General features: G+C 42.0%; 1 protein-coding gene across 3 annotated transcripts in view; it reads right to left on the reverse strand.

Annotated features, from left to right (window-relative positions):
• The window catches only part of HEATR5A (HEAT repeat containing 5A), a 79,072-nt gene that overhangs the window by 53,861 nt on the left and 1,156 nt on the right, over nt 1-24,055 (reverse strand). For 2 of the 3 annotated variants that reach the window (XM_068160330.1, XM_068160329.1), the window contains exons 2-8: nt 14,305-14,388; nt 11,614-11,885; nt 8,714-8,925; nt 4,465-4,573; nt 3,783-3,932; nt 3,347-3,518; nt 908-1,068 (exon numbers count right to left, since the gene is read on the reverse strand). In XM_068160330.1, the coding sequence (XP_068016431.1) occupies nt 908-1,068; nt 3,347-3,518; nt 3,783-3,932; nt 4,465-4,573; nt 8,714-8,925; nt 11,614-11,739 (930 nt within the window). In that variant the 5' untranslated portion in view covers nt 11,740-11,885; nt 14,305-14,388. Of the gene's footprint in view, nt 1-907; nt 1,069-3,346; nt 3,519-3,782; nt 3,933-4,464; nt 4,574-8,713; nt 8,926-11,613; nt 11,886-14,304; nt 14,389-24,055 lie in introns of those variants that run through there. The other variant, XM_068160332.1, reaches the window with a different exon arrangement.

The raw sequence follows: 24,055 nt of genomic DNA on the forward strand, positions 1-24,055 counted from the left end.
CTGTTTTGTTGCAAAGTCTGGCAGCTTCTATCAGTCATTTTTAGAAATTTTTGGCACTGCACAAGTTGAAATGCACTGAAAAAACCTCCCTCACTGCAAAGGGGGCATATCAAATAGTTGTGAGTACTGTAACACATTAAAAAACTCACAGCTGTTTGATGCTTAATCATGACCTTTAGTCTGAATTCACAGGCTTAACATCTGACTATCTAGGTCTTAGCATGAAAATCCAATTTAACATAACAGTGACAGGAAGAAGCCAATATGATATTATCTGAAAACTGTATACTGTTTTTTACCAGCATGCATCATCTGATCTAATTTAAGTCCTGCTCTGTTAACAACATTCTGTCCTTAAACTGAGCATCCTGAGCAAAACTAGTATTTGGAAGTTTTCCCCATGAAATTCTGTTTCCCTTCATTTTCATGCATTTAGTCAAAGCAGAAGCATTCTTTCAGAACAGAACATCCTCACACAGAAGGAAACTATTCCAAGTTAGTATCACAGTATCACAGTATCATTCAGGGTTGGAAGGGACCACAAGGATCATCTAGTTCCAACCCCCCTGCCATGGGCAGGGACACCCCACACTTGCAACTTCTCCCTTTCATGAGGTATTTTGAGGAAAGTACTTATTTCTGTCACTTGCTTGAAATTCATATCACATGAAACTTTCACAAGTAGCACATATTTAAGCTTGAAAATTCCGAACTGCCAAGTAAACAATAAGCAACATCAGCAATATTTTCTTTCTAGCCTAACTCAAGATGTAAACTGTTATTCTGAAGCACGCATATTTTGTCACAGGTACAAAGAAGGGTGAAATAAGACCTATATGGAGAGCAAAACAGTCATCATAGGAATGGTTAGCAACCTCAGAAAAATCATAACTAATGTAATCCAGACCTGGGTGACTCCAACTCTAACATCTCTGCTAACTGAACTGGTTCCTTTCAGCATATCGCCACTGGCTCGAAGAAACCCACAGCTTCCGCGCAGAAATCCAGTTCCCAATAGCTCCATCACTTCTTCCAAAGAGATTCTACGGATGTTATGCCTGGTGGAAGCTAAGAACAGACATAAATCTTTAGAGGAGTAGTTCTGTAAAACTTGTTACATTTTAGAGGAAAAAGTTCCACTCTAACCATTTTCACAAAAGCACTTTGCACAGCAGCACGATCAAATCCAAACACTGTCGGAGCGCAACCGCACAACAGAAATTGTCATGCTAAGGCTCAGTGCTCCAGCAAATCACACTGTTTGTCAAGTTTTTCTGCTTCATCTATCTTCAAACAGTTCAAGTCACCAGTGTCTAACAGCTAAACAAAGACCCCATTGCAAAAAGGTATGTGTGGTCTCTTCCTACCACCCAGAGCTTCATGAAAGCCTTGATTCGAACTCATTCCAGCTTGATGCCTAAGAAAACTCTCCATTCCAAACTCCAGCCACAGTGATTACCTTTCTGCCATGCTTAGGCAGGTATGGGCAAAGCTACAGACTCCCTCAGAAACAAAAGCATCTCACCTTGGTACTGAATCAGCCCTCCAAACGAATAGTGTTTACTGTCTAGGAAAATTATTGACCTCCAATTCCCATTTCATGGTTTTATTTAAGATACGTGCTGGGGCATGTGAGTGAAAACTTAGCATGATGATTGCACATTACACAAACTAAGTGAGCTGAAATTCTCACCGTGCTCTTCATTCTCTTCCAAGTATCACCATGGGAAAAGGAATGAGAGGAACTGAGAGAACCAGGTCAATCTCCCACACCCACTCAATGTCAGCAGGTTATTGGATACAACGCTGAAACTTCAGGACTATGCCCTTACTTCTTCCTTTACTGCTCTCTCCATCGCTTCCCCACCCCTTCTAGCTCCCACCTAGCTCCTGTCTCACTTGGCTCTAACTTCTTTTTAACTAAAAATAACTAAAATCAAAGACAACCAGTTGATGAGCTTCTTATATAATCATAGCCCTTCAGAACTACAACTACTGTCCTACAAAGATTAAAGGAAACTACTGAGTTTATAAAGAGGTCAGAGTGTCACTATGCTCCACTTCACTGGGGAAAGTGATGATGGTTTGCTCTCTGTAAGATTCTTAGAAAAATATTTCCTAAATCAAGGCTTCAGAGATTCCACTGCAAATACACAGTCTCAAGAAACCTGACAGGCAGTAAACTGGGCTTAAAGACACGCAATTTTGTGATTTGCTGCTTAATGTACTGAAGGTCTTCTCTGATGCCACTAAAAGCAGAGCAGTCTGACTCACACTGACTCTGCACCCTGTTACATTTTGCTTACATTTCAGTTAGATATTTAGCTTTGAGCTTTTAAAATGTCCTGCCTGAATGACACCAAAGATGGGAGATGTTGATTTTGTGCCAGGATGCTTCAGGTAGGTCAATGATGTCTGTCAGCAAAATCTGTTATGAGGTTTGTAAGTGAACAAAACTGATCACATCTGTCAGGCTAGACAATACAACTGTGGTATTGATGATGGCAGAAAAACTGCTCAAGATAACCTTAAGATCTCCAGTTAAGATATCATTAACTCTATAATTTAACAAAGAGACAGGCTCTCAAATTTTTGTGCTTGCTGGAATTAATATTTCCTTTAAATTCTTGAGGCTATTAATTTCTCTCCATATAACAACAGCCTTGTAACACAGAAAAAGAGTTTTAACAAATATTTTTCCTTATTTTATATATGAATAGAATAGAATAGACCAGACCTGATCAGGTTGGAAGAGACCTTCAAGGTCATCGTGTCCAACCTATCAGCCAACACCACCTAATCAACTAACCCATGCAACCAAGCACCCTGTCAAGTCTCCTCCTGAACACCTCCAGTGATGGTGACTCCACCACCTCCTCGGGCAGCCCATTCCAATGGGCAATCACTCTCTCTGTGTAAAACTTCCCCCTAACCTGCAGCCTAAACCTTCCCTGGCATAGCCTGAGACTGTGTCCTCTTGTTCTGATGCTGGTTGCCTGGGAGAAGAGACCAACCTCTGCCTGTCTACAACCTCCCTTAAGGTAGCTGTAGTGACCAATAAGGTCACCCCTGAGTCTCCTCTTCTCCAGGCTAAACAACCCCAGCTCCCTCAGCCTCTCCTCATAGGGCTTGTGTATGTATATATATATGTACACACACACATTAACACAACCAAAACCACAGCACTTCACAGGGAAAAATACCACAAAAAGAGACCAAACCAGAGATATGAACAGCCAGATGATGCTTACATTGTGATTTCATTTCAAGTTTCAATATAATTTGAGAGTTTCTTATTATCTGAGAGATTTTTACAGATGGGGAATCAGCAAAGTACATACTTTACCTGTTGTCTGCTTAGATGTTAGAGCTCTAGCCAATATTGTGCCTAAAAGCTTTGCCACTGCTAATCGTACGTCATAATTGGAGCCTTCAAAGGATTTAAAACACAAGGTCACAACACTATCCAGGTCTGTACTCCACATAAATACTGCTTCCTTCTGAAGTTCAAGAAGACACTAGATAAACAAGGGAAATGAAAATGTTTTGATGTGGAAAAGCACTCAGTAAAAATTTTAGTCTGCTACATACTACACAGAGTCCCCCCTGACAAAATAACCATGCTGCTTCATATTAAAACAGCTTGAACTTTTGCTGTCAAGGCAATATCAAAGACATTAAGATAAGCACACGATGTATTTACTGCTGTGTTCATCATCAACAGCAGAGAATTTTATGTGGGGGAGGGTTAGTTAATCAAACCAGCTATCAGAGCCCTTTACCTTCGTAGCAGCGCAGCGGACTGCCATGGATCGATCTGTCATACAGGACCTGGCAGCTTTGTAAATGTCTCTGTGGCAGGGGACAGCAGCAGCTCCTAAACCATTTAATATATTTTGCAAACTAAGCATGATTTCATAGCGACCTTGAGACTGAAAAACAGCAAAGAGAAACGTTAAAGCTTTGTAACTCCAAGCCCTGAGAAGCACAAAACGCCAGCTACGTGAAACAGGTAAACAATGATTTGGGTCTTTTAGACTTGGGATATCTGCTTATGCTGGTGAGTTAAAGCAGACAGCTTGCTCTATAACTCTATAAGCAAGTGAACATAGTAAGTCTATATTCTACAACAACAAAGTACTCACTAGCAGTTTAAAACTCAAAGCATGAAGTATAAGCTTGACAAAAAAATGTTCTTATTAATAAGGCAATTAAATTTTCTGTGTATCAAGTTCTTTCATGAAACCAGACTGATAACAGCTATGATCCATCCTTTTGTCATCATAATCCATTAACTCTCTAGTAATTCTTGGGAATCCAAACACTGATTTTTTTATCCTGTGGCGTTCCACAGCTCTTTCATATTTTAACAACATGCACTTTCTCATATTCCTAGGTCCAGCCTCCCAGGCTAAGCATCCTATCATTTTTCCAATCATTGTTTTAAACATGCTGTTCCAATACCTCTGCATTCTTCATTGCTTTAAGCACATTCCCAACGGTGTCAGTAAAACTGTTTCCCAAAATTCTTCCCAATTTTTTGTACAAATAGCCCAAGCATACCACCGCAGCACTAAAACAAAAGCAAATCCAAAGAGGCATGAAAATGAATGCAGTAATAGATGACAGGGATTAAGATGACTCATGTAATCAGTGGGCAAACAACAAAACAACTAAACAGCATGTTCCAAAAATTTAAGTGGATTAAAAACAAGAAAACAACAAACAAAAACCACCACCCCCGCCCGAGGTCTGTGTGTGGCATATAATGCTCCAGGAGAAATGCAGATACAAAGCTTGGGAAGGAACTTGCATAATGTCAGAGTTGAGGTTATGCAATCTTTCAAATCCACTTTTAAACCTTACCATGAATTTCATTCATTTGACCCAGCAATGTGCCCTTGTGGCCAAGAAGGCATCCTGGGATGTATTAGAAAGAGTGTGATTAGTAAGTTGAGAGAAGTTCTCCTTTGGGTGGTGTTGGATGATAGGTTGGACGCGATGACCTTGAAGGTCTCTTCCAACCTGGTTTATTCTATTCTATTCTACTCTGCCCTGGTGAGGCCACATTTGGCATACTGTGTCCAGTTCTGGGCCCCTCAGTTCAAGAAGGACCTTAGGGAACTGCTTGAAAGTTCAGCACAGAGCCACAAAGATGCTGAAGCCAGTGGAACATCTTCCTTCTGAGGAAAGGCTGAGGGAGCTGGGGCTCTTTAGCTTGGAGGGGACTAAGAGGTGACCTCATTCATGTTCACAAAGATGTGAAGGGTGAGTGTGGGGAGGATGGAGCCAGACTCTTCTTATTTCTCTTTACAACTACCTGAAAGAAGGTTGTAGTGAGACTGGTATTGCTCTTTTCTCCCAAGTAACTAGGGATGGACACAGGTTTAAGTTGTGCCAAGAGACTGGACATTAGGAGAAATATCTCTACTGAGAGAGGGAGAGATGAGGCATTGGAACAGGCTGCCCAGAGCGATGGTGGAGCTGCCATCCCTGGAGGTGTTCAAGAAGCTGTAGCTGCAGTGCTTCAGGATATAGTTTAGAGGTCACAGTAGTTGGGTTATGGTTGGATTCAATGATCTGAAAGGTCTTTTCCAGCCTTAGTGATTCTATGATTCTACTCTTCTGCCTCATTGCAAATGGACTCCATTGCCCCTCCTTTGCCAACACCATCCCCCTTCCTCCACTGTGGTGCCTTACAGCTGATGCAAGGAATGCCTACAGAGCTCCCTTGCTACGACTCACCTATAACATAAATGTTTCTCACTGCTGAGGAGCCTGTAGTATACCAATAATTTACTTTGCAGGACTAAAACTCTTTACAGTAAACACATTCTTAACTCAAAAGACTGCACAAGAGGTCAAATGGAAAGAACAGGAAAAGAAAATAATATCATAATATTGGAAAATAAAACTGACTCTGCTTTTAGGTTGTCAGAAATAGGATTAGCTTCTGAAGTAAAAGAAGAAAAACAGATTCTGTTTTATTTTATATACTGTATCATTAATGCACAATAATGTTTGACTAGCTTTAGTTTTCTTCACTGTAGTGAAAGATCTGTATGGTTTCAGGAGGGAAGTTACTCATAATATTTGGTTTCACATCCTTCAAGAACAGTTCATGGTTCTCTGTTCTGTTGGCCAGGCTTTGGGAATTTTGTTATAAACTGACTTCCTTCAGCCAGTTTTATGTCACCCAATGACACCCCTCCCAGTGACAGGAAGGGGCATCAGGAAAAGGCAAGATTTGTGTGTTGAAGTAGAAACAGCTTTAATAATAATTTTAAAAAGTGATATTAATGCTAGCACTAATAGAAAGAACAGAAAATTATACTCAGTCAACATAATGGTCATGAGCTGTGTACTCCCAGCAGGGAATGATGGATGTCAAGCACTGAGAAAACCACAGGCCCAGCAAAAATGCAACAATCACAGCAAACAGGAGAGCAGACCTCTGGAGCAGAACAATGGACAAGACCCTTCAGGGATGGTGGCTATCAGAAAGAGAGACTGTCCCCAGCAAACCTGCTGATTTGTAGTGAGTGTGATGTTCCATTAGCCACCATGGGGCAACTGACCTGACTTTCACTCCTCCATGCTTTAGCACCTGGCTAACACAAAACTGATGAAGACCTTGATCACTATGGAGATCCACATACAATGGCTGGCCACAAGTGAAAACAAAGTGTTTTATCAGCTTTGCTCTCATCAAATGGAGTGCTGCAGTCTTCTCAAAAATGCAGCTTTCCTGAACAGAAAACCAGTTCTGATTCTACCCCAGTGGAACCAGGACACAACCATTTATCACAGAACTATATCCAGTTTTCCAGTTGGATTAAGGAGTGTACTCAATAACTGTATTTTGTACTTGGAATTCTCTGGCTTACTGCTCTTCTCAGTACTGTTATTACTTTCTTTTCAAACACCTGCCCCTTTTGACTCTGTTTTTCATTGCTGATTTTCAGTTATGCAACTGCAGATCACCAACTGTCTTCCACCCTGTTGGTTCCTGGTGTACACACAGAGTGTCCAACACTACCACATTCACTGTTTTTTTTGTGTGTCCTGTGGCAGTCAATTCAGATGCATTTTTTTTAATTTTACTGATGTTTAATAACTTAGTTATGGAAAGCATCTCCCTTCTGAGGAAAGGCTGAGGGAGCTGGGTCTCTTCAGCTTGGAGAAGACTGAGGTGACCTCATTCATGTTTATGAAGATGTGAAGGGTGTCAGGAGGATGGAGCCAGGCTCTGCTCAGTGATGTCCAGTGATAGGAGAAGGGGCAATGGGTGCAAGCTGGAGCATAGGAGATTCCACATGAACACAAGGAAAAACTGTTTCCTTGTGAGGGTGGCAGAGCGCTGGGAACAGGCTGCCCGAGCCCTGGGAACAGGCTGCCCGGAGAGGCTGTGGACCTGGAGACATTCCAAACCCGCCTAGAAACATTCCTGTGCGACCTCCTCTAGCAGCGGGGGTTGGACTTGATCTCTCGAGTTCCCTTCCAACCCCTAACATTCTGACTCCCCTTTTTTTTTGTAACAAGCAGTGTTTGTTTGACTTGCTGTAAAGCATGGTTCAGTAAATATGGCAAGCTGGTTTTGTTCCCTCACTGAACAAAGCCACAAAGCATAAACTGGCCTCAGTTTATCACCTTAAAGCATATTCAGTCATTATAAACACAACAAACAACAAATTCAGCATTCCTATACTCCTAAATAAATTAATTTAGGTTAGCTTTCATATCACTCAAGATATTTCTTTCCAGTGGATCCAGTAAACACTAGCTGGCTAGGTAGGTCACATTTTGTTCTGATATATGCACTCTACATCAAAGCCCATCAGCCACCATATTGCCTGTGTGTTAAATGCTTTGAAAGTAATGTGACATTCAAGCATTGGAATGGGATTGGTTTGATGCTATATTTACGTGAATCATAACAAGAAACTTCTGAATAAGGAAGAAAAACATAGTTGAAGTTTATTAAACTTCAATTTATGCTGTAAGTACTGACCTGGATTTTTTTCCTCCCAACATGCAGCTGAGTTTCTTGCTCAAAATTTTCCAGTAAAGAGACATAAAAGAATATAATAAAACCCTACACAAGTACTTAACTCATCATAATTCTACCCTGAAGGCAGCATATACTAAATGATTAAAATAAAACTGTTATAAAACCTAGGGGGAAGGAAGTAATTTGAATGTGCTTGCAGGTTTCTCATGAATTACTTTTCTCTTTGTAATTGCCAAGTCTAAAAATCTGAAAGATGTAAGACCAAAGAAAAGATTTCTTTTTACAGCTGGATAAACCCACAGTCATGATACCTATGATACCTGGAGTCACCATCACTGGAGGTGTTTAGGAAGAGACTGGATGGGGTGCTTGGTGCCATGGTTGATTAGAGAGTGTTGGATGTTAGGTTGGACTTGATGATCTCAAAGGTCTCTTCCAACTTGTTTAATTCTATTCCATTTTATTAGAATAAACCAAACCAGGTTGGAAGCGACCTTCAAGATCATCGTGTCCAAGCCATCAACCAATCCAACCCACCCAAACAGGAATGGTCCCAAATTCTGTGTTATGTGGTAGAAAGCACAGTGGGCAGAAGTGTGGGAGCCTACTCTATCACACATGAACATCTCACCACGCTATCAGTCCCTCTTGTTACCACTGGACTTCACTTTTGGGTTAAAATACATACATATGTATACTTACAGTTTTGTAGGCAGGTAACTTGGGGAATCATCTTTGCTCCGAATGAGTTCATTGCATTTGTCAATGGTTTGGTAAACAGAAAAAGTGTCACCAGTGCTATAAAGAACAGCTAAATTCTTGGCAATGAGCCTTCTGGTAGGAGGGCCTGGTGAATTGTTTAATAAAGAAGTCAATTGTTCAACCAGTTTCTTCTGGTTTTCCCGTATATCAGCCTGGAAACAAAAATCAGTAACCAGTCAAATTTCAGTTCAATTTAAAGGTTAATGATAAGTAAGGCTAAGTGTCTTGACTTTTCATTATTGCCACTCAGATAATCTGACCTTCTTAATTAAACCCCAACATTTTACTGCACTTTTCCACTTAAAGAGAAGCCATCTCAAGTATGGGACTGTTTTATTCTTCTTTACAACAGAAATAATTAAACCCACCCACCACATTTTTCAGAGCACAAGTCTTCCTAATAGCATTCCAAGTGCATTTTCCCTATGGCATCTGTATAGTTATAACTTGCTAAAAGCAAAATTGGCCTTTTTTTGGCTTCTTTTATGCCTGTTTTAAAGTAAAACCAAAATAATCACAGGAATATAGTAGATTTTCAAGAATTTGAGCATTTAGAAAGAACTTCCTTTAAAAACAATCATCTCCTTTACTCTGATAGCCACGTTTTTAGAATAGAATAGAATAAACCAGGTTGGAAGAGACCTTCAAGATCATCACATCCAACCTATCATCCAACACCACCTCATCAACTAACCGATGTAACCAAGCACCTTGTCAAGTCTCCTCCTGAACACCTCCAGTGACGGCGACTCCACCACCTCCCCGGGCAGCCCATTCCAATGGGCAATCACTCTCTCTGTGTAAAACTTCCTCCTGACCTCCAGCCTGAACTTCCCCTGGCGCAGCCTCAGACTGTGTCCTCTTGTTCTGGTGCTGGCTGCCTGGGAGGAGAGACCAACCTCTGCCTGTTTACAACCCCCCTTCAGGTAGTTGTAGAGAGCAATAAGGTCACCCCTGAGTCTCCTCTTCTCCAGGCTAAGCAGCCCCAGCTCCCTCAGTCTCTCCTCATAGGGCTTGTGTTCCAAGCCCCTCACCAACTTCATTGCCCTTCTCTGGACTTGTTCCAGCAAGTCAACATCCTTCCTAAAGTGAGGGGCCCAGAACTGGACACAGGACTCGAGGTGTGGCCTAACCAGTGCTGTGTACAGGGGCAGAATGACCTCCCTGCTCCTGCTGGCCACACTGTTCTTAATGCAGGCCAGGATGCCATTGGCCCTCTTGGCTGCCTGGGCACACTGCAGGCTCATGTTCATCCTACCATCAACCAGCACCCCCAGGTCCCTCTCTTCCTGGCTGCTCTCCAGCCACTCTGACCCCAGCCTGTAGCACTGCATGGGGTTGTTGTGGCCAATGTGCAGAACCCGGCACTTGGATGCGTTAAATCTCATGCCGTTGGACTCTGCCCATCTGTCCAGCCTGTCGAGGTCCCTCTGCAGAGCCTCTCTACGCTCTAGCAGATCAACTCCTGTCCCCAGCTTGGTGTCATCAGCAAATTTACTGATGATGGACTCAATGCCCTCATCCAGATCATCAATAAAGATGTTAAAGAGGATGGGGCCCAGCACTGATCCCTGGGGGACTCCACTACTGACTGGCCTTAAAATGCTCCTTAAAACAAAAATGAGCCTGGAACTCACATATTCTACTTAATATACACCAAACAGTAAACCAAACAGCTGGGGAATTGGCTGGAAACAAATATTTTAGCATTTGATTAGGAAAATTTAAGAAACCAACCCAGAGTAAAATGTTTGCTAGAGAGCTACAAAAATGTGCCATGCTAGGTGGGAGCATGACTGCCATTTTTCACAATGGGGTTGTAAAATCTTGCAGTAATAATCTGTAATAAAAATAATAATATTAATTTATCTATTTTTAAAGTAATTGAAAAATAGTTAAAAATTCCATTCATTGGACAAGTGGCTTTGTAACTTGAAGGGCTGTGATCAGCATGGCCAGCAGGAACAGGGAGGTCATTCTGCCCCTGTACACTGCAATGGTTAGGCCACACCTTGAGTACTGTGTCCAGTTCTGGGCCCCTCAGTTTAGGAAGGAGGTTGACTTGCTGGAGCATGTCCAGAGAAGGGCAACAAAGTTGGTGAGGGGCTTGGAACACAAGCCCTATGAGGAGAGACTGAGGGAGCTGGGATTGCTTAGCTTGGAGAAAAGGAGACTCAGGGGTGGCCTTATTGCTCTCTACAACTACCTGAAGGGGGGTTGTAGACAGGCAGAGGTTGGTCTCTTCTCCCAGGCAACCAGTACCAGAACAAGAGGACACAGTCTCAGGCTGTGCCAGGGGAGGTTTAGGCTGGAGGTCAGGAGGAAGTTTTACACAGAGAGAGTGATTGCCCATTGGAATGTGCTGCCCGGGGAGGTGGTGGAGTCACCATCACTGGAGGTGTTCAGGAGGAGACTTGATAGGATGCTTGGTGCCATGGGTTAGTTGATTACATGGTGTTGGCTGATAGGTTGGACGTGATGACCTTGAAGATCTCTTCCAACCTGGTCTGGTCTATTCCATTCCATTCCATTCCATTCCATTCCATTCCATTCCATTCCATTCCATTCCATTCCATTCCATTCCATCCCATTCCATTCCATCCCATTCCATCATATCCTATTCTATTCTATTCTATCCTATCCTATTATATCCTATCCTATCAAAACCTTGAAACGTTTAGAAAGCTTCTGCTAACACTGAACATGCTTTCACTGTATGTACAGAAAAGACCTGAAATGAAGGACAGTGAATGCTGCTCTGTTTTTAAACAAAGTAACAGAAATGACAAAAAGAAACAGCTCTACAATGTGCTTTTCTTCTCAAGTCTCATTATACTTACTCTGCTAGTCACTGGTAAAAGTTTTTCCAAGAACTGTAACCATTCAAAAATGAACTCTGCTTTCTGAAATTCACCAAGCTGGGTATATGCTTCCTCATTAAGTAGCAAACTGTGAGCTAACTCCATTCCTTGATGTTTTGCCTTAAATCTCTCCTCAAACACTGCAGAAAGAGAACAATCCAACAAGCTCCCAGAACTGACAGGTTTTCTTCCTCGCTAGTATCTGGTGACCAAACCAGAGTATCTGGTGCCCAAATCAGAAGTCTGAACATCTAAACAGAAAAAGGACAAAACATGAAAAATATTAAGAGTGAGCAGTCCTGTTATATTTGTGCTTGGCTTATTAAAACTAGATTGTCAAAGGAAAAGTTGAAATAACTAAAGAAGAAATATAGCAGCTTAGGTGGCTTAATGTTTTGGGAAATAAGATGTAATTTGCTAATTAAAGTTAAATATACTTCAGAATACATCAGAGTGGTTCTCACTGAACTATTTTTCCCTCATTTTGTTTTGCATACAGTGAAGTTTTCTAGTACCTGTTCATGCCTGAAAGTATTAAGCAGCCAGCCCCAAACATAATGACTTTTGCTACCTAGAACTCAGTTCAACAATTGTGGAATCACAGAATGGTTTGGGTTGGAAGGGATCTCCAAAGTTCAACTAGCTCAATTCCCCTGCAGTCAGCAGGGACATTTAATAGAATTTAATAGACATCCTCCATTAGATCAGATTGCTCAGAGCCTTGCCAAGCCTGACCTTGAATACGTCCAAGGATGAAGCCTCAACTATCTCCCTGGGCAACCTGCTCCAGCGTTCCACTGCCTTCATGGTAAAGAGCTTCCTCCTGACATCCAATCTAAATCTACTCTCCTCTAATTTCAAACCACTGCCCCTCATCCTATCACTACAGGTCTTTGTTAACAGTTCCTTTCCAGCAACCTACACTAACAAACTCCTGGTCATTACATTCACAAATATCATGGAATGACTTGGGTTGTAAGGAACTTCCAAAGGTCACCTAGTCTAAGCCCCTCTGCAGCAAAGCAGAGATCCTCAACTAGATCAGGTTGCCCAGAGCCCTGTCGAGCCTCACACCACCATATCATTCAAACAGTTTATGTATTCTTAATGAGGTCTGTGGTGACAGGTTGGACTTGATCTTTGAGGTCTCTTCCAACCTTAGGAATACTGAACACTGAATGTCAAAAAAAGCATAAAGGCAAATCAGAATTTCCTTGTTGAACAAACCTCTAATGCTATCTTAAACACAACCCAAAAACTGAAACCAGAAAAAAAACCTATTTCAAAACCTTCAAGTTCAGAAGAAGGCAAGCTTTACTTCTGCCTTTCAGACTATTTGAGGAATTTCCACATTGTCAGTAACTGGAAGTAAACCAAGATGAAAAATATTTCTCATGGTAAGCTGGGCTTTCCCCCCTACTATTTAAACTACAGATCTAATATTCTGTAGGCTTTGTGAACAAAAATAGTCAAGACTATTCAGGTGAAAATATCAACCACATTTCAAACTGCCAGAGAAATTATCTTTTCCAGAGGTCATTGAGACTGCTGAACACGTTTTTTCCCCCATGCAGTAACAGTATTATAGTGTAAAATGATCCATCAAACAGCAAATGGAGGTACAAAACAACAGTGCAATAATTCAATACTCCAGTTGCCACCAAATGCAGAGCAGAAGCTAACCATTTTTACTTTCTACACATTTTGATGTAAAATTCACTAACAAAGGAAATCAGTCACATCTAATTTACTATAATGAACTGCTACTTCAAATTTACCTGAAATACCAGGCAGCTTGACAAGGCACCACAGCATAAAATGACAGAGATAAATATACATAGCTTATTATACATAGAGATATTTTGCCTGCCTAAGTAAATGGATGTTAACAATTTTCCAGTTATCTCACTCCTAGAACACTCATCACAGGGCTTGACCCCATGGGTTCTGCAACATTAAAAAAAAGTAGGATGACATATTGCACAGAATATTTGAGAAGAGTTTCATCACTGCACAGCATGGAAATTACATGTACAAGTCCCAAACACTTCTTGTTTTCCTGTCCTAATGTCTACCATCTCTAAACCACACCCTACCACTGCAACTCATTCAGCTGGCATGTGCATCTGAGGATGCTGGAATGTGTCCAGAGAAGGGCCACAAGGATGATCAGAGGGCTGGAGCACCTCTCCTATGAGGACAGACTGAGGGAGTTGGGGCTGTTCAGGCTGGAGAAGAGAAGGCTCAGAGGTGACCTAATTGTGGCCTTCCAGTATCTGAAGGGGGCCTACAGGAAGGCTGGGGAGGGACTTCTCAGGATATCAGGTAGTGATAGGACTAGGGGGAATGGAATGAAGCTGGAGGTGGGGAGATTCAGGCTGGAGGTGAGGAGGAAGTTCTTCACCATGAGAGTGGTGAAGCCCTGGAATGGGTTGTGCAGGGAGGTGGTAGGGGCCCTGTCCCTGGAGGTGTTTAAGAGCAGGCTGGATGAGGCTGTGGCCAGCCTGCTCTAGTGTGGGGTGTCCCTGCCCATGGCAGGGGGGTTGGAAGTAGATGATCCTTGTGGTCCCTTCCAACCCCAACTGATACTGTGATACTATTACAACTGGTAGCTGTTTTCCCCAACTGAAAAGATCACAGATTGGTGCCAGATACTGGCACTTAACTTACCCAGCAGACAACTTCTCATCATGGTGAAAACTGTCTTTCTGCTGCTCCAAGTTCTTGGATACAGGATGTCAAGAACTTGATGTTCTAGAAAAATATTGAACACAAAGCTCAACTTTAGGAAAGCACATGGAATACAACTGACTGCTCTACAGAAAACAAGAATCCCCAAGTTACAAATGTGAAATACTGACAATTTTTGTTAAGTAATAGCTCAGCGAAAAGGCACCAGACTGCAGCTTCCTAGATATTATTAGCTCTATATATGTTATATTTGACTTGGGCAGATGCACCACACTCACCACACAAACTGGTTCCTTCCACTATTGAAACTGTTAACTCAGTTTAATTCCAAGGGGGGAAAAAAGCAAGTAAGCTCAAAAAGCTTTTCTAGTAAGCTGATTCCAATCCCTTCATAAGGCCCATATTACAGCAATACCTCTAAAAAAAGGGGGGAAAAAAGGTAGGTAGGTGCAAAATATTCATTATACTAGTCTGGAATATTATCATAACTAACCAGATACCTGTAAATATTGCACATTCTATACATATTCACTGCATTTCATTGTATATTGTAGTTTTGCTTCTAAATACAGCTTTCATTTGCTCCAGCTGTGCTGGTCTGGCAAACTTAATGTTGGGGGGCAGTTTTCAACCCACCACAAATGGGCAAAACCATTTCATTTTAACCCCTTTTTAAGTCCAAATTTATTCTGACATGAAAGACAGGTTGCATACTATTTTAAAAACAATCATAGTGTCATAGTATCAGTCAGGGTTGGAAAGGACCACAAGGATCATCTAGCTCCAACCCCCCCTGCCATGGGCAGGGACACCCCACACTAGATCAGGCTGGCCAGAGCCTCATCCAGCCTGGGCTTAAACACCTCCAGGGATGGGGCCTCAACCACCTCCCTGGACAACCCATTCCAGGGCTTCACCACTCTCATGGTGAAGAACTTCCTCCTCACATCCTGAATCTCCCCACCTCCAGCTTCATTCCATTCCTCCTAGTCCTGTCAATACCTGATATCCTGAGAAGTCCCTCCCCAGCCTTCTTGTAGGCCCCCTTCAGATACTGGAAGGCCACAATGAGGTCACCTCCATACATCATCCAGACATGGGTGCAATTGCAATTCTCTTCTAATTAGAGGCATGGCACAGCCTCATGGTGGGCTAGGCAAGCATGATGAAAGAGTTACACCAGCAGCTGCAGGTATTGCAGTTCCTTGAACATCATCATGCACAAGTAAATCAATGCAAGCACTACCTAAGCATGTGAAGAGGAATCTATACTTACATGAAAGCCATGTTTAAAATGCTGAATTGATAGCCCCTTTCCCTGGTGTTAGAATTTTGATCTTTCTCAATCGGTAGCACATAAGACCCTTAATGGGAAGGTTGTGAGTTCAAGCCTGCAGTGGGCAGTAGTGTCCTCCCTACTCTAGTCATGAGGTCTGTGGTGACAGGTTGGACTCGATGATCTTTGAGGTCTCTTCCAACCTTAGTGATACTGAATACTAAGAACAAATGTGCAATTGAATTAAATGAAACACCCTGGAGGCGTTCAAGAGGGGATTGGACATGGCACTCGGTGCCATGGTTTAGTCATGGGGTCTGTGGTGACAGGTTGGGCTTGATGATCTTTGAGGTCTCTTCCAACCTTGGTGATTCTGTGACATACTACACTATCAACAAAAATGAAAAGGCACACATGGCTGATGAAGAAAATCTCCAATTTCTAGCTAGCACGATGCACCATCCTTTTGGCTTTGTCTTTAGATAACTGAAGTAATTACAAGATTTACTTTCCCATCTATGCTACAGATCAATCAAAAATCCCTCTTCATAGAATCATAGAAAGACAGGAGTTGGACAGGACCTCTGGAGATTGTCTAGTCCAACACCTCTGCCACAGCAGGTTCACCTAGAGCAGGTTGCACAGAATGGCATCCAGGTGGGCTTTGAATGATTCTGGAGATGGAGACTCCACCACCTTTCTGTATAGCCTGTTCAGTGCTCCACCATCCTCAACATAAATAAGTTCCTCCTCATGTTTAGATGAAAATTCTTACATTCAAATTTGTGCCCATTACCTCTGGTCCTGTCATTGCCTGCCACTGAAAAAAGACTGGTCCCATCCTCCTGACACCCACCCTTTAAGTATTTACAAGCATTGATAAGATGCCCTCACAGTCTTTCTCCTCTCCAGCCTAAAAAGCCCCAGGACTCTCAACCTTTCTTGGTGAAACAGATAGATATTCTAGTACCCTAATTGTCTTTGCAGCCCTTTGCTGTACCCTCTCAAGCATTTTCCTGTCCCTTCTGAAGTAAGGAGCCCAGAACTGAACACAGTACTCCAGATAAGGCTTCACCAGGGCAGAGCTGAGGGGGAGGGGAACCTCCCTTGAGTGCTGGACATACTCTTCATGCACGCCAGGACACTGTTGGTCTTCCTGGCCACAAGGGCACATTGCTCTTCCAAAGAGCCAAGTTTCTTTTATATTGACACTCTGTTACAAAAAAAGGTCACAAAAATTTATTGGACAAGGCAGAAGTCTTTCCAGCTTATCAGTAATCAATGTTTTTTTTTTCATCTGCTGACTGCCCATTTGGCAGAAAAGATCTCAGCAAAGCTCTTAGCACAAGCAATAGATGGAACACTGACCTGCGAATTGGAAGGGATATACAGTTTATCAAGCATTAAAAGGCAACAACAATTGAGTTCTAAAGCCCTTGAAAACCCACAAAGACAAATTTAGAGTCTTGTTGAAAAAGAAGGTGACTGCACCGCCGTAAGACTGATTTGGATAGCTGCCTTTAGCAACTGGCTTTACAACATGAGAACCGACGGATCATCCGTGACAAAGTTACAGCAGAGCCAAAAGAACAAACAGATCTATTACATGTATCAAGTTTGCCCTGAGATAGGTAATCTCCTCAGGCTTTAAAAGCTGAGGAACGCCCTTAGCAGACTGTTGTGTTTCTTTCACAGGGAAGAAGACGACAAAAATTAACATACAACAAATGAAAAGCTATAAGCAACAGTAGCAACTTAAGGAGTTTTACTTTTAGTTTCTCCCACCCCATGACATATTCTGTCCCTATGTTAAAGGAAAAAAATAACCTGCAATAAGCAGACTCCTAAATGATCTCTCAGTAAAAACAAAACGAAGCCTTTATCTTATAGAATAGAATAAACCAGGTTGGAAGAGACCTCCAAGATCATCGTGTCCAACCTATCAACCCACCTTACGACTCATTATTCCAAGGACAATCAGCACAACTAATAGAAACTACCATGCAGATCAACTATGAGCTTACAAATTCATTTGCTTTCAAGATTTCTCAGATTTGATCTCTCATTGTTCCAGCAGTTTCTCTCTCCTCGTCAGGAACAAATACTGCTCAAACAGAAACCTGATCAACCTCAGCTCTCTGAGCACGATACTCAGATGAGGATCTAGATGGGAATCTAAGGCCATTACATCTACTATATAGCGAGGCAAATAAAGTGATGTGTAACTTAATATCAATCCTTTATCTGTTTCTAATTTAGTATCATAGTATCAGTCAGGGTTGGAAGGGACCACAAGGATCATCTACTTCCAACCCCCCCTGCCATGGGCAGGGACACACCACACTACATCAGCCTGGCCAGAGCCTCATCCAGCCTGGGCTTAAACACCTCCAGGGACAGGGCCCCAACCACCTCCCTGGACAACCCATTCCAGGGCTTCACCACTCTCATGGTGAAGAACTTCCTCCTCACCTCCAGCCTGAATCTCCCCACCTCCAGCTTCATTCCATTGCCCCTAGTCCTATCACTACCTGAGATCCTGAGAAGTCCCTCCCCAGCCTTCCTGCAGGCTCCCTTCAGATACTGGAAGGCCACAATGAGGTCACCTCAGAGCCTTCTCTTCTGCAGACTGAACAGCCCCAACTCCTTCAGTCTGTCCTCACAGGAGAGGTGCTCCAGCCCTCTGATCATCCTCGTGGCCCTTTCACAAGTATTAAAATAATTCTGCATAAAAAGGACAAAGACAGTAAACCAGTGGATTCAATTTGGTAAAGAAGACTGGTCTTAAAAGTAAAAAGGCCATTTTTCTCCTAAGAAGTGGTGGCTGTTACTCACTGCCAGTAATGAGCAATAGCAAAAAAATGAGTAATAGAGGAAAATGTGTCATGAGTAATAGAAATGAGTAAGATTAAAACAATCACTAGTATTAATTACTAGTGCTTTCATAAGAGCTACTATTGGGCTGACTACACAATCAATGCCATAACCATCACACTGCTGCAAAACAGAGCTGAAACATGTTCAAGTTGTCCTTTACTGCATCACAGTGGTATTTTAACTGACTTCAGATTCTTTTGGGGGTTTTTATCCCCCTCAAAAAGCAAGATTTATCATCATCTGTCTAAAATTGAACCACCATCCTTAAGAGAAAGCCTTCCAGCTTGCCATGTTAAGTTCTAGTCATTAGCAGTTCAGATCAATGTTACTCTTGCAGCACTGTTTTAAAAGCTTAATGGGATGATCTTCACCCATGTATCCGAGGTGACTGCACAGCAAGGGAATCAACGTTCAAGCCTATGTTAAGCCCTTCACCATACCTGTTTACAGTCTCTCCTAAACATAAACAAAACTCCTGCCCAGCTCCCTTGGGCTTACTTCTGACAAGAGAAACTGACAAGACAAAAGGCTCTTTTGGCTAGCTGGGTCAGAAAAAAAGCACCTTAAGGCACCAACCAAATTCAGCTGCTAATGAATGAAATGTAGATCAAAATCCAGTAGTCAGAGTGTGTTGTTTATTCTAGTAGGCAAGCATAAGGAGGGACAAGGTCCAAAGGAAGCAGAAAGTGCAGGATCAAACTCCCAGCAACTTCAAACAGGAGACCTGATTGCTCAGGGAACAAAGGGGGAATGAAAGACTGAGTTATCTTCAGCTGTAATCTAGCTAGAATGTATAGCACAGATAGAAATCATCTAATTTAAATAAACCACAATTACAGAATCTTAATACTTCTATAAGAAATTGAAAAACAACTACAATTCCAGCTCAGATGAACTTGGAGTTTAGACATTGGAAATATATTGAAGTCAGAATACCCAAGAGAAGAATATTTAGTATTACTCAAAAGACAGGGCAGCCTTTGTTTCCTCATTGCCTTCTACAGACTATTAGCACCTAACACACAGAATCAAAGCCTGCTTCAAAACCTTCAGTAAGCAAAGGTAAAGCTAAACAAAAAAGCCAGCCTAAGTACTTCAGGACTTCAATATCCTTTGTGGCAGGATCTTCAGCATTCACTCAACTCGTGCCTTTCATCTATATATGGAAGCCTTAAATGTTTCATTCCACAGAGTCAAGTGAAGCGATGTCAGGTAACTGCTGGTCTGACATACCAGTGGCTCCTCTGAACACATTTTTTCCCACAGTCACAGAATGTTAGAGGTTGGACCTTGAAAGATGACCTAGTCCAACCCTCCTGACAGAGCAGGATCACCTATACCAGATCACACAGGAACACATCCAGGTGGGTTTTGAATATCTCCAGAGAGGGAGACTCCACAATTCCCCTGGGCAGCCTGTTCAAGTGTTCAGTCACCCTCACAGTGAAAAAGTTTTTTATGCTATTCACTCTTGTCCTCTCATTCAACTGAGAAAGACAAAAAAGCTGAGAATTTCATGTGCCCTTTCATTGCATTTTTGTATGTATTGCAAAAACACAAAAATCTAACCAAAAGCAAATTTAGGGCATTTCAGCACCAAGAGGGGGGGGGGGGGGGGAAGAAGAAAAAAAGAGAAAGTTAAGTCCCCTGAAGATTCTGTCTTTAGCAGAAGCATTGCTATGCTGAATTGATTAAACCCTTGATGAGAAGGACTATGAAACTGCATATACATACATGCTTGAATTTACTAGCAATTGGTGTCATCAGTTTGGACCAAACGACCTCTTAGCATCAAACAGACTTGACTGCTTTTTATCCAAAATGAATATGCCAGGCTTTTTGCAGCATAATGTTATATTGGTCAGCAGTGAGGAAATCTGAAGCCAAACTTGGGACTGCAGTTTACAAGAAGAGGCCACAAAAGAAAGTTCTCACAAGACCACAAACCCAGAGCACATGGAAAAAGAACATGAGGACCTGGCAGAGAAGATCCAAAATGTTAAGACTTTGAAATCAAGCTGAACTGTAATTCTGCATATCAGAATTCAAGTGCACTAGCAGGTGAAAAATGCACCAGATAGTAAATCTTCTATGTTACACTGCACGTTCTGTGTTAAGAAGGGAATCAGTTCCACTCACAAATAAAGCTGTTTTCCTTTTTCAACAGAAATACGTACTTGCATCACTTGCCAAGCAGCAAAAGCAACCAGGGATCTGTTTGACTAAGAGCAATGTGAAAAAACAAGCCCAGTTTATTACATAACCATCCATTTCCTCTAATTGCTGCTGAAGATTTCAGACTAGGACAACTTCCGCTTACATTATATTTTCACATGCAACCATCCAGCTCAGGAACCTGATTCTGAAATCAGAGATGTTGAAACAAGATGCATTTCGTTCAGGCACTCTGCTTAATGGTGTTCTAGAGCATTTTGCTCCAGGCAAGCTATGTTTTCTACCTCATTATTCTAGCTACGCATCGGTATTTTGTCAGTGAAAATTTGGCAGCATTTACACAGGTACTCATTAAAGACATAAACCAAGTCCATCTCAATACTGGGCCCCTCAGTTTAGGAAGGAGGTTGACTTGCTGGAGCGTTTCCAGAGAAGGGCAACAAAGTTGGTGAGGGGCTTGGAACACAAGCCCTATGAGGAGAGGCTGAGGGAGCTGGGATTGCTTAGCCTGGAGAAGAGGAGACTCAGGGGTGACCTTATTGCTCTCTACAACTACCTGAAGGGGGGTTGTAGACAGGCAGAGGTTGGTCTCTTCTCCCAGGCAGCCAGTACCAGAACAAGAAGACACGGTCTCAGGCTGCACCAGGGGAGGTTCAGGCTGGAGGTTAGGAAGAAGTTTTACACAGAGAGAGTGATTGCCCATTGGAATGGGCTGCCCGGGGAGGTGGTGGAATCACCATCACTGGAGGTGTTCAGGAGGAGGCTTGACAGGGTGCTTGGTTGCATGGGTTAGTTGGTTGGGTGGTGTTGGATGATAGGTTGGACACGATGATCTTGAAGGTCTCTTCCAACCTGGTCTGGTCTATTCTATTCTATTCTATTCCAGCTTCCAGCAGGTTCACACAGCATTTCACACTGTGCTACAGAACAAATATCTCGCAGCCTAAACAGGTTTCTTATTAGTTTCTCAGCTACCTTCCTCTGTGTTGCAAAACAGAAGGGCTGTATTTTGATACTGTGTGAACAATGATGCTCATACAAAGTACTTGCTTACTCCCACAAGAACAGTTCCAAATGGCTGGTTTTCCTAGCAAAATGCCACCTTGTTTTCAAAGTTTCAGAAGAATCACCTTGTAAGCAGCAAGGCTTATAGGCAACAAAGATCCAAGTGAAATCTATTGGAATCCTTGTTCTGGGCTTGCTGGTTTTCCAAATATTCACACAAAGAATGTGACCACCCACAATCCTCATACATAACAGTCACATTGATAGGAACTGCAACACAATATACATCTGCTGAAGTGTGAAAGAAATGACGAGACAATGTCTTCTGAGGATGCTGAATGATTTCTGCCAAGTCTTCAGGACAAAGCTTGACAAAGCTAAAGAGAAAAAAAAATACCCTGAAAAAATACCCAGCAGAGTAGTGCCTGGAAATGCAATAGCTGCTTCAGCAATGCAGAGCATCCAAAACATGTTTGGAAACTCAGATTTTGCAAGACATAAATGCATTGTGTTAAAAAGTAGCTATACTTCGCTTCATGTTTCCTATTATCACTTTAATCTTCATCTCAGCACGATAAGAACTATTCCAGGAAACTAAGAAACAGTTACATTCAGTTACTGAGAAATATAAACCTGCCATTTCCTGAGCTCCACACAGCAGGCGCTACTGGCACAAGCTGTCCCCCCACAACTCTTGGATTTTAGGTTCATTTCTGAAAGTTTCAGTCAAAAGATGATGCTGGCTCCCTAACAGGGACCTCAGAACATTAGTTTAGTGACAGGGTACCCAACAAGCTGCATATAAATAGTTAACAAATACTTTCAATAGTTAGAAAACCAGAAGTCTGATTCTGACAAAGTGTGTTTAGAAGATTTTCCTCCCCCCAAAATCTGACTAACCAAATGTCAAAAAGCAATAGCTAGCTTCAGCCTGAATGAAAATGCATGGGATGCTTTGGGTTTATTTCCTTGCAGGTTTAGAAAGCTGGTGTGACAGCAAGGCCAGACCCACAGAACTATAAACATCCACCTAAACCCCATCATTTCATGTAGGTCTGAACACAGCTTTATTCCTGACAATGCTGCAGACATTATTTAATATAGACAAAAGATATCAAAGTGAATATACTGATAGGTGGTGATGGTGGTTGGGGTTTTTTTTTTGGAGAGGGTTGGTTGCTTGGTGGGGTTTTGGGTTTCCTTTTATTTTTTGGTCACAAGAGTTTCAAGAAATTAAATTCTTTGCAAACACATTGAACTGAGTTCCAGGAGGTGATACATATCCATATGGATAATCCAAATTGCAGGTTGATTTTAGCTACTCATTTTCTCTTAGGGTAAATGCTGAATCCAGTCTATCCTGGCATTAAATTAAACCACAGGAACTTTTTTTGCTGAACGTATCATGAAATGCCAGGAAAGTATATTTATTTCTTATGAAAATCATTATAGTCATCATAGGACCAGCTTAACTAGTACTATGGCTAGGCTTCAACTGCACTGAAACACACCAGCGCTGTAATTTAGCAGCAGCAGAAGCCCTCACAGGTGCAGACTCTGCAGGACACTTGTTTGGCAGATCAGAGACCTCTATCCAGGCATAAATCACTGACATACCTCGCTCAAATTCTAGATGTTTTAAATGGCTGTTCCCCAAAGAGAACACAAAACAAAACAAAGAAAGTAAACACAAAGAGATTTGATGCTATTTTGGTTGGCAATGTAGATGTAGGGATACTTCATGTCTTTTTAATGGCTCTCCTGCCTTAAAACCTGTAAAAACTGCAGCAGTGAAAACCGAACAGAACAAACACCCCACAATCTGAAAATGGTTTTATGAGGTGTTTCTAACCTCTTGCCTCACTAGGATGTTCTGAATGTAAAGACAGCAGACCTCCTGCATTGATTAACAAATGTTTTGACATATTGGGATACAATGTCATGAAGTAGTCGTTAATTCAGATGCATTGACAATAAACCCAATTCTCTGTTCAAGAACCAAGCACAAGTTTTCAATATGTTGCTACACTTAGTGTAACACTGAACTGGCTTCCTCCCTCCCCCCATCGCCTTTTCATTGTATCAAAGCATCAGGAAAAGGAAAAGAAACTCCAACTCCGCTCAGCACACAAGCAGAGTAATCCATCTTCCGGGTCTCAATTGTTATTTCATACAGCAGTGGAGAACATTGCACACCATGCAGCAAAGCACCACCCGAACATACCATATAGCTTCACTGTTTCTGAAGACACGAAATGTATTTCTGACATGCGAGACTAAAATAACAGTTCAGTAGAATTCATGGCCACACCTATAAATACTTACTCTTACTAAATCAAGTCCCAAACTTGAAGAAATATTACAAATAATGAACCCAAACTTCCAGACCCTCCAAAT

Source organism: Melanerpes formicivorus, unplaced genomic scaffold, assembly GCF_026170545.1.
Source record: "Melanerpes formicivorus ecotype bairdi unplaced genomic scaffold, bMelFor1.0.p_v2 SCAF_49, whole genome shotgun sequence".
Lineage (NCBI taxonomy): Eukaryota > Metazoa > Chordata > Aves > Piciformes > Picidae > Melanerpes > Melanerpes formicivorus.